This window comes from Sesamum indicum, linkage group LG3 (genome assembly GCF_000512975.1).
Source record: "Sesamum indicum cultivar Zhongzhi No. 13 linkage group LG3, S_indicum_v1.0, whole genome shotgun sequence".
Classification (NCBI taxonomy): domain Eukaryota; kingdom Viridiplantae; phylum Streptophyta; class Magnoliopsida; order Lamiales; family Pedaliaceae; genus Sesamum; species Sesamum indicum.
This window is the reverse complement of record NC_026147.1, coordinates 24,622,518-24,642,381: the sequence shown is the minus strand read 5'-3', so window position 1 is coordinate 24,642,381 and position 19,864 is coordinate 24,622,518. Positions and strand designations below refer to the sequence as shown.

At 37.0% G+C, this 19,864-nt stretch overlaps 6 protein-coding genes across 12 annotated transcripts in view; 4 read left to right on the top strand and 2 right to left on the bottom strand.

The window, feature by feature from the left end:
* LOC105159526 (1-aminocyclopropane-1-carboxylate oxidase homolog 11-like) lies at nt 7-789 on the top strand. The gene is made up of 2 exons (XM_011076619.2): nt 7-238; nt 312-789. Exons 1-2 carry the CDS (start codon nt 20-22, stop codon nt 582-584), a joined length of 492 nt encoding a protein of 163 aa, XP_011074921.1. The 5' UTR covers nt 7-19; the 3' UTR covers nt 585-789.
* Nucleotides 1,879-3,334, top strand: LOC105159525 (protein SCARECROW-like). Its single transcript, XM_011076618.2, has one exon. It carries the CDS (start codon nt 1,939-1,941, stop codon nt 3,304-3,306), a length of 1,368 nt encoding a protein of 455 aa, XP_011074920.1. The 5' UTR covers nt 1,879-1,938; the 3' UTR covers nt 3,307-3,334.
* LOC105159524 (transmembrane protein 18) lies at nt 3,690-6,768 on the top strand. The gene is made up of 4 exons (XM_011076617.2): nt 3,690-4,066; nt 5,693-5,798; nt 6,142-6,290; nt 6,377-6,768. Exons 1-4 carry the CDS (start codon nt 3,926-3,928, stop codon nt 6,470-6,472), a joined length of 492 nt encoding a protein of 163 aa, XP_011074919.1. The 5' UTR covers nt 3,690-3,925; the 3' UTR covers nt 6,473-6,768.
* Nucleotides 7,227-11,555, bottom strand: LOC105159523 (protein-tyrosine-phosphatase PTP1; the record flags this gene model as incomplete). 3 transcript variants are annotated; one of them, XM_011076613.2, is given in 9 exon segments in its annotated part: nt 7,227-7,510; nt 7,631-7,703; nt 8,011-8,155; nt 8,227-8,375; nt 8,935-9,069; nt 9,485-9,619; nt 9,736-9,818; nt 9,952-10,048; nt 11,261-11,555. In XM_011076613.2, coding segments are annotated over 9 exon segments (1,041 nt in total). In that variant the 3' UTR covers nt 7,227-7,496.
* On the bottom strand, nt 12,528-15,851 carry LOC105159522 (protein DETOXIFICATION 54). Of its 2 annotated transcripts, none has more exons than XM_011076612.2 (4): nt 15,604-15,851; nt 15,110-15,221; nt 14,147-15,019; nt 12,528-13,447 (listed from the first exon to the last, which is right to left on the bottom strand). In XM_011076612.2, the coding sequence occupies exons 2-4, from the start codon at nt 15,161-15,163 to the stop codon at nt 12,893-12,895; spliced, it is 1,482 nt and encodes a 493-aa protein (XP_011074914.1). In that variant the 5' UTR covers nt 15,164-15,221; nt 15,604-15,851; the 3' UTR covers nt 12,528-12,892. The 2 variants fall into 2 exon arrangements, with proteins under 2 accessions (XP_011074914.1, XP_011074913.1); XM_011076611.2 differs by lacking the exon at nt 15,604-15,851 and adding an exon at nt 15,390-15,488.
* Nucleotides 18,869-19,864, top strand: part of LOC105159520 (probable magnesium transporter NIPA6) — a 5,249-nt gene continuing 4,253 nt past the window's right edge. For 2 of the 4 annotated variants that reach the window (XM_011076610.2, XM_011076609.2), the window contains exon 1: nt 18,870-19,279. In XM_011076610.2, coding sequence (XP_011074912.1) covers nt 19,159-19,279 — 121 coding nt within the window. In that variant the 5' untranslated portion in view covers nt 18,870-19,158. Of the gene's footprint in view, nt 19,280-19,864 lie in introns of all 4 variants that reach the window. The other 2 variants (XM_020692971.1, XM_011076608.2) reach the window with 2 other exon arrangements.

Below are 19,864 nucleotides of genomic sequence, written 5' to 3'. Positions count from 1 at the left end.
CCCGGCCCCCCGGGGAGCCATGGAATGTGGCAGGTCACGCACTTTCATCGGCCAGTACTACCCGCCCTGCCCGGAGCCAGAGCTGACACTGGGCACGAGCAAGCACACTGATCCTTCTTTCTTAACAATTCTCCTACAGGACCTAGTTGGTGGCCTCCAGGTCCTGCATGAAAATCAGTACATAAATGTAGCACCCCTGCCTGGAAGTTTGGTAGTCAACATTGGAGACATGTTGCAGGTTTATGTCAACAGAAATCTTCCAATTTAACTTAACTTACATACTACTCTAAGTGATTTTTGGTTTTACACAGATCATTTCAAACGACGAGTTTATAAGCGCAGATCATAGAGTTCTTGCCAACCGAGCAGGACCAAGAACTTCAGTTGCAGGCTTCTTCTCTGGTCCTGTTCTGCCCGGAAAGGTGTATGGCCCAATCAAAGAGCTGATATCAGAAAAACATCCCCCTCGTTACAAGGAGTTTACAGCAGGGGAGTATATTTCCAAGTTTTTCGCGCGGCCAATTGATAAATCCGGACTTGATGAGTTCAGGTTGCGAGAGTCCGGACTAGTGACAACCGAATGATAATTATAAATTCATATGTATTTTGTATCACCCTGTTGTAATATTCTGTCATGCCCCAGCATGGATCGGCCAATACGTATTTGGATCGGCCAGTGCCGATTTGATATGATTGTCCGATTCTATACATTACCCGAAATTGTTTGGTATATTCAATAATATGATGTTATTAAATATTATCGTTTGAAATCGATTATATCGCCGATAATATGAGATTTTCATGACTGTTATGTGATGGTTGAGAGATTATGTAAAATAATACATAAGTTTTCATATTGTTTCACACAATTAATTGAGTAATTTCAAACCTCTTGTAGATAGAATAACTGAGCAAATTATAGCTGAAGTTGGAATAGTTCTAGTGCCTATCGCGACAATAATTAATTGCTTAGCCTATTACAGAAGTCATTGAATGGTTTAACCATTAGTTTGTGGCTTAATTCTACCTAATCGGGTGCCATCAATATTAATGTCATATGAAATAATCTCGCTGTAGCATTTTTGTGTATATATTTATTCTTGTGTATTAATTGTTGAGGTTTTTCAAAAGTTGTTTTGAAATTCAAAGATTTGAATGAGTTTCATTTCATTACTGATGCAGCTGTTTCAAATTTTTTTTTAATTAGGTTTGATTGCAATTCTGCCGTTAGTGGAGGTTTAATATGTTGTAACCTTCAAAATTGATTTGAAGGTCATTAAGGCCATGAATTTCAGCATTCATTTTTGGAGGAATCAGCCTCTATATAAAGCTGAATTTTCTGCATTTGAAAATACAACAAACAATCCTCAATTTCCCCTCTATTCACTCTCGTGTGCCCTCTTTTTGCTTAGGCATTCATATACTCAAATTTTGGTATTTGAGTCTCTTGTTTCGATAAGTTTCTGAGTGTTGTTCGAGGTGTTCTTCGGTATAGTGCTAAAACCGAACAACTGTAACCATCTTATCCTGGGAGAAATTACGTTGCACCCGGTGCACTGCTGATACGGGGCGTATATTTTCTTCAAGGCAAGCAGCTATTCTGCGATTTGGTTAAGTTAATGACTTTAATTGGATTGAGAATTGTTACGATACAATTCTCGTTGTAAGTTTTCTATTTAAATTTCTTGTCGTAAATAGCGTTTCTGATTGCTTTATATTATCTGTTCCAACGTGGCTTTACTGCTTTTGATTTCTTAAATCCGATTGTACTATTTCAAAACGTCGTTTCGATTACTTGAAACCAAATAATTTTCCAACAATTCCTAGTTTTATTCCAATTCCATATGTTTCTTTAAAGAGCAACCTTAATAACCTCTCTCTCTTTCAACAATTCATAGCACCTTTCTCCCTCAAGACTTTCTCTTTCTAGCGTTTGGAATGGAGGTAATAGATGACGATGAGGAGTTTCTGAGCCTTAGTCTTGCCCTTGTCAAGGATGCAGATTTCGAGAGGAAGAGAAAAAGGAAGAGAAAGGTAACTCCGAATCGTTGCGATTTGAGTGAAAGCTGTGAGGAAGGTAAAATATTTTCCCTCCTCCAAATGAGGGAGAAAATGCTAAAGCTTGACCACAACAGAAAAAGAGCAGCAGATCATGAGGATGGAAAAGGGCTTCATTTGATTCATTTGCTGCTCATATCCGCAACTTCGATAAACGAAAACAACATTAGCTCAGCTGTGGAAAACCTCTGTGAATTATACCAAAATGTGTGCTTGACAGGAGACTCTGTCCAAAGGGTTGCTGCCTATTTTGCCGATGGACTCATGGCGAGGCTCCTCACACGAAATTCCCCGTTCTATGACATGATAATGAAGGACCCAACTCCTGATGAAGAGTTCTTGGCATTCACAGAACTCTACAAGGTTTCACCATTGAATCAGTTTGCTCATTTCACTGCAAACCAGGCTATTCTTGAAGCCTATGAGAAAGAGGAGAACACTAACAACAGGGCGTTGCATGTGATTGATTTCGATATTTCCTACGGCTTCCAGTGGCCTTCTCTCATGCAATCTCTATCAGATAACGCGACTCCTACAAATCGCGTCTTGCTCAAGATCACAGGGTTAGGCAGAAGCTTGGAAGAACTTCAAGAAACTAAATCAAGATTAGTCAGCTTTGCTAAAGGCTTTCGCAACATAGTCTTTGAGTTTCATGGCTTGTTGAGAGGCTCCAAGCTCATGAAACCAAAGGTAAAGAAGAGTGAAACAGTTGCAGTCAACTTAGTATTCCATCTAAGTTCATTAAACAGTTACTCCAAGATCTCAGATACACTAAAATACGCACATTCGCTACGCCCCTCAGTTGTAGTCCTGGTGGAACAAGAAGGAAGCAGAAAAACCCACAACTTCTTGTCAAGATTCATGGATTCATTGCACTATTTTGCAGGCATGTTCGATTCACTGGACGATTACCTTCCACTTGACAGTGCTGAGAGGTTAAGTATTGAGAAGAACATTCTGGGGAAAGAGATCAAGTGTGTGATGAACTATGATAAAGAAAATGAGCATTCTCCAAGATTTGAGGAGATGGAAACATGGAAAGGGAGAATGGAGAGGCATGGTTTTCAGGGGCTTAGACAGAGCTCAAACTCTGTGATGCAGGCAAAACTGCTGCTCAAATTCAGAAGCCATTGCTCTGGAGAAAAATATGGTGGTTTCAGAGTTTTTCAAAGAGATGATGGGAAAGCTATTTCCCTTGGATGGCAAGACAGATTTCTCATTACTGCATCTTCTTGGTGCTGTCTATGACAGAAATTATACAAACAAATTAATTTGTTTTTTCATGACAACTTCCTTCTTCCTTTTTTGCTCCATCAAATACGAAAAAATTTGATGTTGCAACGGACACTAATTTAAATTTTAAGATTCTTTTTCTTTTTTTTATTAAAAAAAGAAAAAAGAAAGAAAACTACATCTACATCGCTCGGATTCCATTATGAAAAGTTTATTAATAACATAATAAGTTGGGAGGTATTGAAATATGTTGCATAATTAGATCATCAATATATTTAATTTAAATATCAAGTGGCAAGGTGGGCATTTGGTAACATAAGAAAGGGTATTTTTGCAATTGGATAATTCATTACACCACAGGACACTGCGTGATGTTCGTATATATTCCCAATTCTTGAGCCCTAATTTCAACAAAATCGCATCTGTGGGGTATCGGCTCACTATTGCGACGTCGACGTTTAGGAAGTACGAGAACTTTCGACACCGATCTTGAGAGCGAGTCGGTAACGATCAACACCTAATAGAATTACAAGTCGGGTTCTGGACTGTTGTGGTGCGAAAATCATAGAAAAGATCATCTTTTTATATAATCTACCTATATCTGAGGCGGACTGAATTGCCAAAAGCGGGAACTATGGAGGAGCTACAATCTGCTCTAAATGCTCACATGGATCAAATGGCAGATCTGGTGGAAAAGCTTACAGGGGAACTCCGCTCTGGACTCAAACCTGCTTATGAAAACTTCATGGGTTTCTTCCATGCCATCGACTGGAAGGTATTTTACGTAGCTACGTTTGTATATGTTCTCATACTCATTTATTTGTACCTCTAATTTCGTTTTCTCTTTTTTTTTTTTATTTAGCCTCTGACTTCTGATTAAGATGTGTGTTTCTCGAGGTTTCTGAGATTTAGTTGACAACCAATGTTCTCAATTGCTGCAATGGCTGAGATTTTGTATTTTGTATGTGTAATAGTTGCATCTACGTCTGTGGGGCATGTAATACTTGGTTTTGTTCGTGTTTTTCTCCATCACCGCATTTTGATATACTTTTTGTATCCCTTGAAATAACTGATCTGCTTTGAAGTACTTTTGTATCGCAGACACTGGAGCATTTTTTTGTTCAACATTTTGTTTTTTCCGCATTCCTTGGCTTCTTTTCTTCCTAATCTTTTCATGTGCCTTATGCTTTGGGGGTCAAGCATGCTTCGAAGCACAAATTATTGGTTGGCCTTCTGGATAGAGATGCAATCTTGCGAAAGTGAGAGTAGGAAATAGTAGGAACTGAAGGTGAAATGCGATTCCTGGAGGGCCGGATTTATATGGGTATCAACTCAAAATTTTACCACTTGTATATATACACACACACACACACACACGCATTTCATCATCTTTGAGACCCATTTTCTGTAATTAATTTTGGAAAACACTTTACCAAGCAGCAAGCAAGTTGTGGCTTTAAAATGTTTCCAGAGATAAGGAAGAAAATACTTAGGGGGGAGAAATGTTTTTTGGAAATCTCAATTTGTGGAATTTGGGAACCTAGATCATTGATAATACTGTGTGGAAGTTCTCTATGGACGAGGCTAGTAGTGAGTCTAGTTTTTAATGTTGACCCAACTGCAGACTGGAGATGAGGAAATTTGCAATTTGATTTAGAAGTGAAACTGAGGTGTGAGGGGGAAGACACAAGATAAAACTTTAAAATGTGCTTTGATGATTTGTATCCTATGTGCCAAAGTAGCTTCACAGTGTTCCATATGCTTGATTTCAAGTAAATTCTTTGCTTTTGGTTAGGTTAATTTGACCATTGCACAATATTTTACTTGCTTAAATGAGCAAAAGAGCTTAAAGTAACCAGACATACTCCCACTCTGAAGATATATTGACCAGTTCTTTCCATAATAAATAATTTTTGACCCCTGAGAACAGTTTATATCCTCTGAGCTGAAATGTTTGCTGGACTTCTCTTTGCAGTATCCATTCACTATACTTCTTAGTTTCTTCTTCTTGTCATCTTTATGTTGTTAATTTCTTTCATATTTTGGTTTCTAAGGTCCTACAATGATCTACACACTGTTTTATGTGATCTACCTGAATTCTACCTAAAACTAGTATCAACTTGCTTAATCTGTTATTCAATGATATTTTCATAGATCTTGTAAAGTCGTTCTCTTCTTTCATCTTATGTGCTTGCTACTTTCGGTTAAGTCATTTACTTGTCAGCTTATTTCTGTTCCTTTAGATAAAAGATTTTACCAATTAGATGTTGTTTTGTTGCTTTTAAGTCCTGTCACTTCATCTTTCAGATGGGGGTATGCATTTTTGGACAATCTGTTAGATGAATTACCATTGTACATCTCTGCTTGTCTCTGAGATTTGAATTTGCTTTCTTGACTTCAGGAGCCCTGGTTGATATGTCTTATTTCCTTCCATGTGGTGTTGCTGCTGGTAGCTTTTATGTCGAGGAAGAACATCAACTTTCAGATGTGTTTGTTCCTTCTTGCATGTATGCATCCTTCCTATAATGCCCTCTTGCATAATGAATTCTTATGTGTTACTAATGCTGGGATAGAGAGCACAAGATATTACATTCAGAAAAGGCTGGTAATGTTAATCCATTGACTTATTGGTTCTAGCCTCAATGATTGAAAATGCTATATAAAGGGACCTAAAGTTGAAAACTGCAGAAGATTCAGCAATTTTGTTGGAACTCTAGGTTTAAAGGCTTTAGATGATTTTGCGGAAGCACACCAGCTGGTATATATTAGAAAACAGTGCATGTACTGTGTGATGTAGCTTGTAGATTCCCATTGTACAGGAAATTTAATTGATGCAGTGACATTCTGCAGTGGGAGGAGTGTATCTTGCCGAGAGGCTTAATCATTACTTAGCCGGCAACTGGAGAAGCTTTGCAGGGCAAAACTATTTTGACCGCAATGGACTTTTTCTCTCAGTACTCTGGTCTGGGCCACTTTTGGTGATTGCTATTATAATCTTGGTTAGTTACCAGTCCCACTCTTTGTTGATGTTTTTTCTCATTAGTGATGAGAAACTAATACTTTGTCCCTTACTTTCTGTTTGCAGGTGAATACCTTGTTTTCACTGTGCCATCTAATTGTCAGATGGAAAAAGGCTGAGCTGAGACATCGTGCAAGAGTAGCTCAGAAGAAAGAGGAGTGACAGAATTTTGCTTCTTTTGCACATGGCGGCATCTTGTATCAAATTTGCCCTTGGGAAGTCGATATTTTTGGTTTCTTATACTTTGATCTTCTCCAGCTGAAAATTGTACTTATATTTTGTTCTTGGCGATACAATAATATCACTAAACAGAGCTCTTAAGGACCCTTTTCAGTGTTGACATTATCACACGTTTACACACATCTATATATGCTTCCTAGGAGAATTATATACATGTATATTTCTGCGAGTGTAGCTCCAGAGAACGTTTGAGTTTATTCCTAAAAGCTATGAGATCATGAGTCAAGTATCAGAAAAGAGGTTATAAACTTATAATCAAGTATGTCTGGTTTCATTATTTCTTCAAAACAAGGAGAATCAATTCATTCACGAAGGTGGAGCGAAATGGTTTACTGAACCATAAAGAGAATTCTGCATTTAATCTGTAAGAGATAACGTGACAATAAAGGTTATCAAAATTCTCATGGAAGCTGAATTGTGAATTTGCATATAACCAGCTACCCTTCAAAATCGAATCGAGAATTGATTAGAGATAAAGTTATATTTCAATTTTTTTATAAAAAAATATAGTTGGAACGTATTCATGGATATTCTTCATGCTGCAAGAAAAGCCAACACATATTCATAAAGCAGCTCATGCTTAGTCAACAGAATATTAGAAAAAAGGACATACGAGTTTGGTGAGGCCCTCAAGAAAAGCCTTTTGCCACTTCTTAGTACTCGTGAATTACAAGCATTGAAGATGTGCAAACAATGCAAACAGCTCTTTTCCAACGAAAAGTCCATAACACCTTCACCATCCTAAGATACAGGGTTTACAATGAGCTCTAGCTATCTATACAGTTGGCATCAATCACCATAGATGATACACCAAATATTACATGCAGTTTGCCCTTTCCCCCTACTGTTAGTTGTACTACAGCATTTTCATTCTTGCCAAGAAGATTCCGCAATTTTAAGATGTGTGCGTTAACATTCTTCTCCACTACTTATAATCAATTCAATGTCATGGGTTAAGCCCTGGAATTGAAAATAGGATAGATTAGAAAGCAAAAGCATCGAGGGACGTGTGGGTCTACTGTCACGAAGCATGATGTGGAGGACTTAATGAAAGAACAGTGAAATATCATTATGATCTACCACAAGAGTTGCTATCCAAAATGAGGCTTTCAAGTTCGTCAATAATCGCATCATAGCAGAAGAGATACTGATCCTGCAAAGTAAGAGTCATAAATAGTCAGCGCAAAGTGGAAGTATGATGACACGAAGATGAACCCTAGAATTATGCTATTGGCATTTCGCAGTTATCATGCAACTTTTATAGGAAGGACACCAATATCATTACTAAAAGAATAAAAATTTTATCCTCTGCACTGAATCCATGAATTCCTAAAGATCTTCAATGAAGCTTTAGTGCTAGGAAATCATTGACAAGAAAGTCCAGTTTGGTGCTTCAAAATAGAGAATGATCAGAATCACTTTCACTAAGTTCAAGGATTAGAAACTATCAAGAAAATTACCAGTGTCTGCACCATCCCAATTCGCTGTGACCTAAAAGTGGTTATGGTATTAACAAGGTCCAAAGCGGTCATGTCCCCAATAAGAATTCTTTGGATAGTGTCGTGGATGGCACAATATGTTCCAGTTCTACCAATACCTGCACTGCTAAAGAAACAAGTGTCAGGCATTAAAGAGCACTTCCGACAATCATTTTAAAATCATTATCAAAGGCAGACCTGCAGTGAACAACAATTGGCCCAAGACTAGGGGGGACACCAGCTATCCTTTTGAAGATCTCACGAACAGCAAGAGTGTTTTTGGGAACTCCATGGTCAGGCCATTCAGGGTACTGAACGTGCAAAACAGACAATGGTGGTTCCTCTGACTGCAAAATAAAGCGCTATGCTCGCTTAAATGCACTTTATTTGTAACTGAAGTCTTTTTGAACACAATTGCATAATGATTGAGGCATAATTAGTGATGATGGATGTTGACTGAGCTTCATCCAATTTTACGGAAGTTAAGAGATCAAAGAAAGGATCAAGCCACAGGTTGAAGCAAAGTATCCGAAATCAGAATATTTGGGAATTAACAGTTTTTACAGCATTGAAGTTTCAATTTAACTAAGATTTCAAAACCTTATTTGAAGATTCTAAATCATTATAGGACGATTGACTTCAACTCAATTGACCTATGTTTCAAGTCATCACCAGTGAAAAAAAATAGAGAAAAGAAGAGCAAGCTTTTAGATCAGAATTCACGGTGCAGATTACTTCTGGTGCATTAGAGACATTGTTACAAACACCTTCTCCTGCCTGACAACATGCAAGTTATGCGTCCTTTTTAATAATATTCATTGTTCATGTGGCTGATTAGAATGTCAACAAGTCTCCATATAGTGTTGAGTATTTGTAATCCACATCACTTCTAGATGATAGCCTCACCTCTTTGTATTTGACTTCTAAGCATCGCAAGATTAATGAATTATCTGCTGTTTGTATCCACTTGGTGGAGATGCATATGTTACCAAAGTCTCTAGGTCCATCCTCTGCTTGAAAATAATCAACACACTTCACTGTCTGCAGTTAGTTTCACTAAAAATTGTTATGACAAAGAAAAGTTCAAATAAAGTCTAAAAGATTTATCAGCATTTAATTGATGGTCTAGTAGAAACAAATATTGCCCTCGAATATACATAAATACTACAAAATCATGAACCCAAGAAATCAGCGGGTATCAAACCAACTAACATAGAAAATGAGATAGAGAATCAATGTGGAAACTAGAAAGGCAGTTATGAATTACATCACATTGTACTGAATGAAATAGGAAAGCTTTATGGTAAATCTTACAATGGGCAGGACAGGTTTATAAAAAGTTCAAGAAACATGAAGCAAAAAAATTCATTAATAATGCACAATGAGGCAGACGATGTCATGGTACAAACGGCAACTTCTGATGTACTGCTAAGAAATCACAGAACTCATAGCTTACACGGTAATTGTCAACCAGCCGGGTAAGCATAACTATGACAGGGCAGTGATACTGGATTATCATTTCCCAGAAGTCCTCAGAAGTGTGCGAAAGCGGACCTTGAGTCGCAATAAACCGAGAGACACTTTCAGAAGTCTATGAACAAACGAAACAGTTTTCAATGTCACAAAGATTGACATATCAAACAAGTGTGTTTATAAGAGTATGCCATAAATATATCATGTTAAATTCAATTCAGATAAAATTCCTACCGTAACAAAGCTTGCATTGATATACCCCCTAGCTGAAGATCTGTAATCTGTACATTGCTTTAAGATAACCCTGTTATCATCAACTGTAGCAATGGAATTTAAAAACTATAATTTCTGAAAGATGAAAATACATTTTAAGTAAAAGAGAAAGACGAATGCACACGCACACACACAAGTATATATATATATATATGGATTTACTGTTCGTTGGCATACATGGCAAGACATCAGTATAACGGTTCTTGGAGTAATTTAAGCTGTCAAGTGCCACAGTACATCTATTTATCATGTCCGAAGCTCTCGTCCTATTTGCCTGCAATAAAGAAATTGAATTTTCTACATTCTTTAGAATAAAACAAAGTTCCCTTCATAAATTAGAAACTGGGTTATTCATGCTTACCCATTGAACCGGCAAAGATTAGATCCATACACATGGAAACATATCTAAAATATGTCAAAAGAAAGGGAAATACAGACAGCACCAAATATCATGAGAAACTGAGTTCGCCTAATATGACACTTAATATGAGAGGAATAGAAGGTACAAGGATGGAAATGATATTGAAATGGAATGACAACGGAAATAGAAATGAACTAAATGGTAAACCTATGTTTGGTATGTTCAGCAATGAGATCAATATGGCATTGCAACTTCCAGTTTTATCTCTTTCCCATATTTGAAATAGAGTGAAAGTCAAGTCAAGAACTGGTAATATAAAAAATCTGCTGTGCTTCCATGGTTAATTTGTCCAACTCAGTTTGACTAACTGGACAATAAAGCTGGAAATTAAGACATTGAGATTCAGGAAGTAGCTCCTGAGATCACCACAAAACTCGCATTATTATGACCAGGATCAGTGAAGTCTAAAACGGAAATCAAAGGACTCATACATCAGAAGCTGAAAAATCACACCTCAATCTTATATTTTAAGGCATGACCAAGAACATTGTAAATCCAAGGAACCAAACTATAAGACCTCAAATACCGTGCTAACAGCCCACTAAGAATGCATTTTCCATACCCGTCACATGAGTATACTAGCATTTGATGCAAGAACCATTTTCACGAAAAGTACGACCCAACTCCTGAAACCCCATAAGCTCAAGTACATCACGCCTAACCAAATCTTTACGAGACCCGACTCCTGAAACCCCACATGCTCAATCACATCAAGCCTGACCTAATCTTAAGAAACTTAATCTCTCCAAAATCAGTTCATGGAAACTTAAGGCAGAAGTAAAGCCTTATAAGAAGTAAAGAAAAACAACAGAATCACTATAAATATATCCAGCAAACGTTTTGCATGAGGATCACGCACTTCAATCTGCGAGCTTTCTTCCTGAGCTTTCAGGCAACAAGGAGCATATCAAGAGAACTTGTTTAAGCCTCTTATTACGTCAAAGCTAGAACCTAAACACAATTCCCAAATTACAACTACGTCTGCTCATAAACAAAGATAAACGAACAGATACGCGCAAATAAACCATAATGCTAACAAATCGCCACATCAACCATTTCACGGACCTGCAAGGTCTGAAACTCTTGACGGATAGTTTGTGGAGAGTTGCATTTCCTGGCCTTGAAGCATTCTAAAGCTTCGGAGCAGTGGCGTAACTGATCAACGGAGAGAGGGAGCCTCTGCATCGTCGAATCGAAAGAATTGGGTGCCGCAGGGGAGGCAGCAACTACGGCAGTGTCGGTGGTGGATGGGGTTTTAGAGGAGGTAGTGGCCATCGCCGATCTCCGGGCGTGGCGACGCTTGACGAGGAGGTTACCCGTGGCTCCCGGCGTTAGGGTTTCTATCTTTTTTTTCGTTCCCCTTCTATCTTTCGTCCCCCCGCCGTTAGTTGTCCCGTACTTGCTTCTGTTTACATACGCAATGCTCCGCTACTTTAAAAAGATGCATACCATTCCTCATAACATTAATATTTACCTGAATTCAAATTTTTGGCCATAAGTTCTGACCACAATAGGAACTTAACTTCACAACCATTAATGTTTGTTAAATAATTATTTAAGGATTCCAATATTTTTGTTCAACTCTTTTAATGTAATTTATCTAATCAATTAATAATATAAAAATCGGATAATACCTTTTATTTTATATTTAGAACAACTATGCACATCTTTTTTATGATGATTAAGTGAATAGTCGAGAAATTTATTGAATTAGTATTATTCTCCTATCCATTCTATCTTGTACCAAGTCATTGTCATTGTGCTCGCACTTTGAATTGATATTTTCTTTGCTTTTGATCGGGATGAGGACATCCTTTTTATACTTTGATGGTGTTGGCCGTCTTGTCAATATAAGGATTTGGGTTATTTCGCTATCTATTTTTCTCTGCGCTTTTCGTGCCCCTTAATTCTGCATTGACTTTTGTTAGAAGGGAAATCGACTAAATAATCTTTGTTTCTACCACTAAGTCAATACAATATTCCATAAAATTTACACGTAAGGGTAAGGCTTACGTGTGATACTCGGAACAAACAGCTCGAGAATTATCTGATTAGGAGTTGTTGATGCATTACTAGCTCGACAAGTGGTGTGTGTCTGTAGCTAAATAGAAAAAGAGTTGTACTGTACTGAGCGCGCATACAGAACATCCCACCATCCACAAAAATCTTTGAAGCCAAATTCTGAGTACCGGTAATAAAACCTGACTACTCTGCCTATCCCTATCCACAAATTATAGATTCATAGATAGAATCCCACTTCTCTACACACAAATGAAAATGAGATGAGGACACTTCTGCTTCATAGATAGCCACTCTCAACAGTAGCTCATCATGTCTTTTAGTGTGGATATAAGGGTCAAAGCACTTGGTCAACATCAGAATTACAAGAATATTTGGGCAGCTGGAGGGGGACATTCATCAGTTTGATTTGACCATCATGTGTATGAATAAGCAAGAATTAAGAATATTGTCTTACACCCTCAATTATGTAATATAACTGCTTTGTATGGGCCACCATGAGCATGAAATTCTCTGCCTGAATAAAAATTGTCTGATGATCACAAAACCCCATACCTCAGAAAACCAAATATTCAAGCAGGCATATAACTTTTTCCCCACATGGAGCACTATAGAAAACAAAAAACAAGTCCAAGTTGCCAACATTTCCCCACACATCCCAATTCCCCTTCACCTCCCCTATACTACATCACTCTTCTTTTCCTTCTCCATAACCAATAATCTCTTTTCCTCTTCATCAGTTCCACACTTATTGCCCATCTCTAGGCTAGAGAGTTCTGAGGCTTTCACAGCTTCGCCTTCCCAGTTTGTGCAGTAGAATATGACATATAGAATAGATACGGCACATGCAGCTTGAGCCGACAGCAGGCCTAGCCACAGCCCCGTGAAGCCAATGCTGAGCCAGAAGGCTAGGCCGACGGCTATGGGAGTGCCCACAAAGTAAAATGAGCCAAGATTGATGTGGGCGCCCACAACCGGCCTGGCTGTGCCACGTAGGATGCCACACCCTGTGGTCTGTGGACAGTTGCCCAGCTCACACAAGCCGATGATTGGCAGAACTGATGCAACGAGAGCTTTAAGTTCGTCATCTGTTGTGAAGAACCCGCCCCATTTCTCCCTAAATATCACTGTCCAAATGACGTTGATGAATCCAATAGCAAATGCACAAGCTAATGCAACCCTAGCAGCTAGCTTGGCTTTGTATGGCTTCCCAGCTCCCAGCTCATTGCCTACCTGGCAAAGAGGATCACAGCATAAATTTATCTCACACAATCATCACTTAATCATTGAAATGTGAGTTTCAAGAATCTCCAAAAGGGGAACAAGCAAAAGGGGCCATAAGCTTCAAGCATAACGAATAAATGCGGAATATATTAATTAAACAAGAGGTTCTAGACAATGCCCACTAGTATTAGATACTCGGATGCTTTATCAAAAAGAATGATCATAATCTTTAGGCATAACAGAAGAAAAGAATGAGCAAAAGAGTCACAATGTTTGGTTGGTTAGATGTGTATGTCATAAATGTCAAATGCACACGGAAGTTGCTAACAACTGAACAAGATGGACTGCTTGTCCCATTCGCCACTTGTTTAACTACATTTATGGGTATGATCAATTCAGTAGTTATACAAGCTGAGGTGTGATGTAATCAAGTAGAAAACCAAGAGTTCTTGAAAATGTTCAACCATGATTAAGCTCTCTAAACTTAGCATGATAGCTTCTACCATCAGTGAGTAAAACAGGGCAGAACAGATGACTAATAAAGTTTCATATTATCATAGTTATTCAATAAACTGGAACGATCTCCAAAATATGGTAGCTAAATGGTTGAGCAATGCATAAGATGGCCAATAACTCCCCTACAAACCCCCTAACTCCTTTACAGATAGTGATATAAAACATTACATTCACCATAAGATAAGCACTTACTCGCGCAGAGACGCAGCCAGCCAAAGCCATTGGAACAGTGTACATAAGACTAGTTGTCTGAATCATTATCCCAGTGGCAGCCACCGCGAGCTTAGGATTAGGCAAATACCCTGCCAGCACCGTCACAATCTCATACCACCACCACTCCAAGCATATTCCTATACAACTCGGAACGGCCAACTTAAGGAGCGGCCCAACCCCACCACAACCACCCCCAATCCCGGCCTTCCATTTCCACTCCCATCTACCATAGACACAAACATATCCCATCATCAGCACCATCATGTGCAGATTAGTTAAAACAGAAGCCATAGCCACCCCGGGAACCCCCAGCCCCATAACCACCACAAGAACATAATTCAACGGCACATGGAATATCACCGCCATTAATGTGCACCACATTTGGGGCTTAGTCACCCCTTGCGACCTCAAGTAAACCCTCAATGGCTGTAGAAAAGTATTTGTCAAAAGGTCTGGGATTGAGTAGATGCAGTATATTGCAGCCATTGAGGTTATATCTTTATCTTGACCCATGAAAAGCATGATCGATTCAAGATTGACCCAAAGAACACTAATGGGGATGATTGCCAAGAAAAGCATGAAGATCATGCGGTGCAGAGAGAGTGAAAGGAGTTCCCAATTTTTGCTGCCATAGGCTTGGCTGCAGACTGGCTCAAGGCCAGAGGCAAGGCCTACTAAAACTGAATAGCCAGTGATATTTGTGAAGCCAATGGAGAGGGCTCCACCGGCTAACTCTAGACTTCCCAGCCTGCCCAAGAATAATACTGAAACAACTGCTCTAACATAGACTAAACAGTTCATTGCTGTTATGGGGAGTGCCATTGACCATAGTTCCTTCAACTCCTCCACCACCTTTCCAAGAACATTCAGAGAAAATTAGCATATGTAACAAGGATTGAGTAGCATGAACACCATCTACACAAGATGAATAAAAGAAATCACCTGGGAAGAGGAAGGAAATTTGTGTGAGTTGAAGTCCGGGCTTTTGTCAGCCATTTTGTGCAAGGTTGGTGAACAATGGGTTTAGACCTTTGTTACAATGGCATACGGTAACCTGCAAACAAGGTGAATATTTGATTGAAACTATACAGTACCAAACACTCAAGTCATCCAGGGAAGATAGAAGAAATGCTCATCATCAACATTGAACAATGAAAAAGTTAAATCATTCCATGAGAAACGGAGATGAAAAGAAAAGCAATAGATTTCTGGATAAACCCACCTTTTGTTCTAGCTAAAAAATCTTGAAAATTAAAAAGGGACTTGAATGGTGAAGAAGAGCGTTATGTACTACAGAGTGTTGATGTAGTGTGTTTGTAGATTACACACAAACATAGATACACAAAAGAAATATATATATATTATTATATAATAAAGTCTAAGAGGGTGGTGGCAGTGGGCAAAAGTGCTTGATATATATTTTTGTATATGCTTACCAGTTGTAGTTTTCTGTAGTCTTGAAAGAGGGATTTATAGGCAAAAGTCCACGACTTTTGCTAATGGCGGCGACTGTGACATAGGCTTTTATGGGGGCTCTGCAACTGAAGCACAATGAAAGGACACATGAGAAAAAAACCAAAAAAACAAAAAAAGATTATATAACTTTTTAAGACAGAGAAAGAGAGATGAGAAAGCGATGGTAATAGATACACATATATATATATGTAGAGAGAGAGAGAGGGAGAAAGAAAGAAAGATGGAATGGAGAGCGACAGAGATTATGGCTTTGTACAGCATCTGCCACTGCTCTTTGCAGTTACCATAAATACGACCTCACAGCAGACAGTAAAAAATGGTTAAAATAAAAAAATAGAATGTCGTAGATTTTATGGTAAGCTCGCACCGGCAATAGCAACTCTTTGCCCTTTTTCTCTTAATCAAATGGCGATTTTATCCGGATGCACTATACATGCAAATAACCTTTGCCTAATCTTTTTATTGTGGGTATATCTATCATACTATAAAATGGCAAGTGGTTATATGTATTATATTTCTTGCAATCTCATAAATATTAGGCTGATAGTTTTCAAAACACAACCGGAATGGAACATATGAAAGTGGTGGTATCCTCATCATTGTCTGATTAAAACAGCATAAGCACTTGTTTGTTAATTAGTTGGTCCATAATAGAAAGATGAATCACCAAAAAGCATACTTTACTATTCTCATCTTTACTTATGTGCCATGCAACTTTCTATAAATATATTGTCTCCAGTTGCTACCTTTTTCCTCTTTTAACTACTTGTCCTTTTTTTTTTTTTTTTTTAGTTAGAACCACCCCCATTAGGATGATAATTATTTAATTATTTAAAGTAAACGAGGCCTTGGGACTGTAATAATATTGATTATTATTGTTATATTTGCTCTTAGCCTAGATGGGCTTATTGACATGGGCCTGGATCCGTTGGCATTTCAGATCAATATCCAAAACAAAACATTAACTCAGAATTGAGCTTACATATGGTTAATGTAATTCACTCCTCTTATATAATTTTAATTTTTTTTAATATTTTGTAAAAAGAGAATTTCCAAAATTTCCTATGTGGACTTTTGTCAAAAAAGAAGAAAAAACACTTAATCCTAAGGTGTTTTGGGAATAAATGCAATTTTGGTACCATACTATAGGCCACTTTGCGATTTAGGTACTATACTTCTTAAAATGAACGCAGTAACGCCATCAAAAATAAGTTTGGAGTCCCAAAAAACCTATAAATAATGAAGCAATGAAGCAGATGGGGATCATCAGAAATTATCTCCTACTCTTCAAAGCATAATAGATTGTGTCTTTCAAATCTTTGTAGTTTTAAACTTTCAGTTTATGGGGGTTTCCTCAACAAGTCAAGTCCTCTTTCATACAAGAGGCTAAATAGTTGTCTCCTCCAATGGGGAAAATAACATCTATGTAATATTTTATATATTTTTCAATAAAATTTAGGTTTCTATTTAATTTATTATCCAAAATTTTATTAAGTCCCTATATTGGAGTATTCTCTATACCCTAAGAAAAATGAAATAGGGTTGTGTTGTTTGTTGCTGAATGAGCCAAGTGCCTACGAACACTGTTGCGATAGTGTGGTTGGTGAAAGTTCGTAAAATCGAGAATTTAGAATACCGGGGGTAAGATGGTCGAGAAAATATACGAATTTACGAGGGCTTATTTTTATTTCGGAAGCATGTTTGGCTTGATGGATTGAATAGTAACTAGAATTGTTCTGTTGAAAGAAAAAAATATCAAGGACTAAACTGATAGTGTTTAAAAGTTTAGGGACCAAAATAAAAATAAAGTACCAAACATTGCAAGTCTATGTAAAGTGTGGTATCAAAATTGTCTATTTTGTAAACAATGGTACTTGACTTGCAATACCCCCTATACTGCGGTGCCAAAATTGTAATTTTCTCAGTGTTATTTTTATCTTATGATGTATTAATTTCATGTGCTTACAAGATCTTATAAAAAAAGTTAGGACAATTAACTTTTTTTAAAAAAAGCTTATAAGATTCAAAATATTTTATTTTTAGATATTATAAGTTCTTTTAAAAAATATTAGCCAAACACTTTATTAGAACTTATAAGCTTTCTAACATCTTATAAGCTGTTTTTAAGAGCTTATAAATTTAGCCAAACACCCTCGTACCAGATCTACATATCACAACCAAAAAAATAAGAAAAAAAGAAAGGGAGAGAAGTGCACACTTTTTGCATATTCATATTTTTAAAATATATGAATATTGGATTTATTTATTTTTTAATCGTACTTCACGAATTTGTTTCAACTATTAATAGAAAAAATAGGAAAAAGAAAATGCAAATAATAGATAAAAGAAAATATAAAAAATAAAAACTGAATAATAATAGAATACATAGAGACTTGTCTATTAAGGAAAGCAGTTGATGGTAACCCCAACCAATTAACTCCTCATCAACTAAAAAAATATAAATACAGATTAAATCAAAGTCAAATCTTTAATTATATAGTGTTTGTAATAAATGCATCCCAAATTATAATGTAAACAATACTCGACGTGGGATTGAAGTTGAACATATTTTTATTATTATAAATTTATAAATTAAATGAATTAAGAGTTAATTGCACTCCCCTCCATTGAGATTTGATGTAATTACACATAAATATCATGTGATTTGAAAAATTATATTTAATAATCTTTAAGTTTATTTCTGTCTAATAAATAAGGTTCTCCATTTGTAAAAAATTACCAAATTTGCTGATGTTAATAAAAAAATCAGCAAAAAATTTATATTATCCCACGATTGATTTATTATTGTCTTATTGCACGTCAAATAAAATTTTTTATGATCAAATTACTTATATACACGTTAATGCATGCGAAAATATATATTTTCACCGTTATAAAGATAGTTTGGTTCGAAAAAAAATATTTGACCTGAAATAAGTCACTAATCAGTTAATCGAGAGTAAATATCAATTCTCATTTAGTTTTTTTGTCATTATTAGCAAATTCAGTTAATCCTAATTGATTAATGGGCTTATTTATTAGATAAAAATAAATTTCAAGAATGTTAGATTTAATTATCTAAATCACAAAAAAATTATATGTAATCACATAAACTTAAGAGAAGGATAATATAATTATCTCTTAAAGGAGGAATTCCCTCCAATTCCAAATTCCAAGGCCCCAATATAAAGTAGCTTATAAATACACCAGATAAAAATACCCATCCAATTAGACATTGACGATCCATGTAGACTGACAAGCGAAGAAAACCCGAGGAACCTATACCTGTACCTATACATACACACGTATATAAACATACTTGAAATCCTCCCCAAATTCAGAGCCCTAGGGGTCCAAACTCTCTTGTCCAGCACATTTTATTTCTGATTTCTTGCTTTCCTTTTTCTTTTTTTTTTTTTGGTTGAAGTTTGTGGAAATAGGGCAGCAGATGAGAATTAAATTCCTGGGGTATATCAACGAAGGAAATTGTCACCAGATTTGGATCGGGTAGGGTCATGTATAGAACTAATATAATCGGGTTTGGGTTGGCGGTGGGCTCGAGCGCGTTTATTGGGTCGAGCTTCATCATCAAGAAGAAGGGTTTACAGAGAGCGGGGGCGTCCGGTTCTCGCGCCAGTAAGTTTTGATTTATTTTGAACCGCTTTTTTTTTTTTTTTTTGTTTTCCTGTAATTTGAGTTAGTTCTGTTGTTTTGCCTTGTAAATCCGAAGCTTACAAATGTTGTAGTAAGACTTTTTTGGGTACAACGTCTATTTAAGTGATGCAAGGCTGTCATTTTAAGGAATTTTTTTAGTAATAATTTTCGTCTTGTTTTCTCTTTATGAAGTCTAGTGCATAATGACTTGAATGGATTAGGGGGGAAGTTTAAGTTGTAGCTCGAAATGGTTGTGAGCAAGGGAATTTATTGCGGGTATGTGGTTTTGGCCTTGGAAACATAATGAATAACAAATGGTTCAAAAAGGACAAAAATGCGTCTTTAGTGTAATACATTGGTGAATGAATGAGGCATGATTTAGTTGGTATGCCAGTCATCTCTTTATTTGCACCTGCTGGTGTGTATACAGAAGTTGTTGCAAACTGTAAGTTGCCAAGGTGATCTGTGTGCCTTGGCGGTCAGTGAAGTGAATTCTAATTAGCTACTCGAGTATTTTCCCACTGTAATTATGCAGGGAAATGGATAGTAAGACAGAGAATAGTTTTA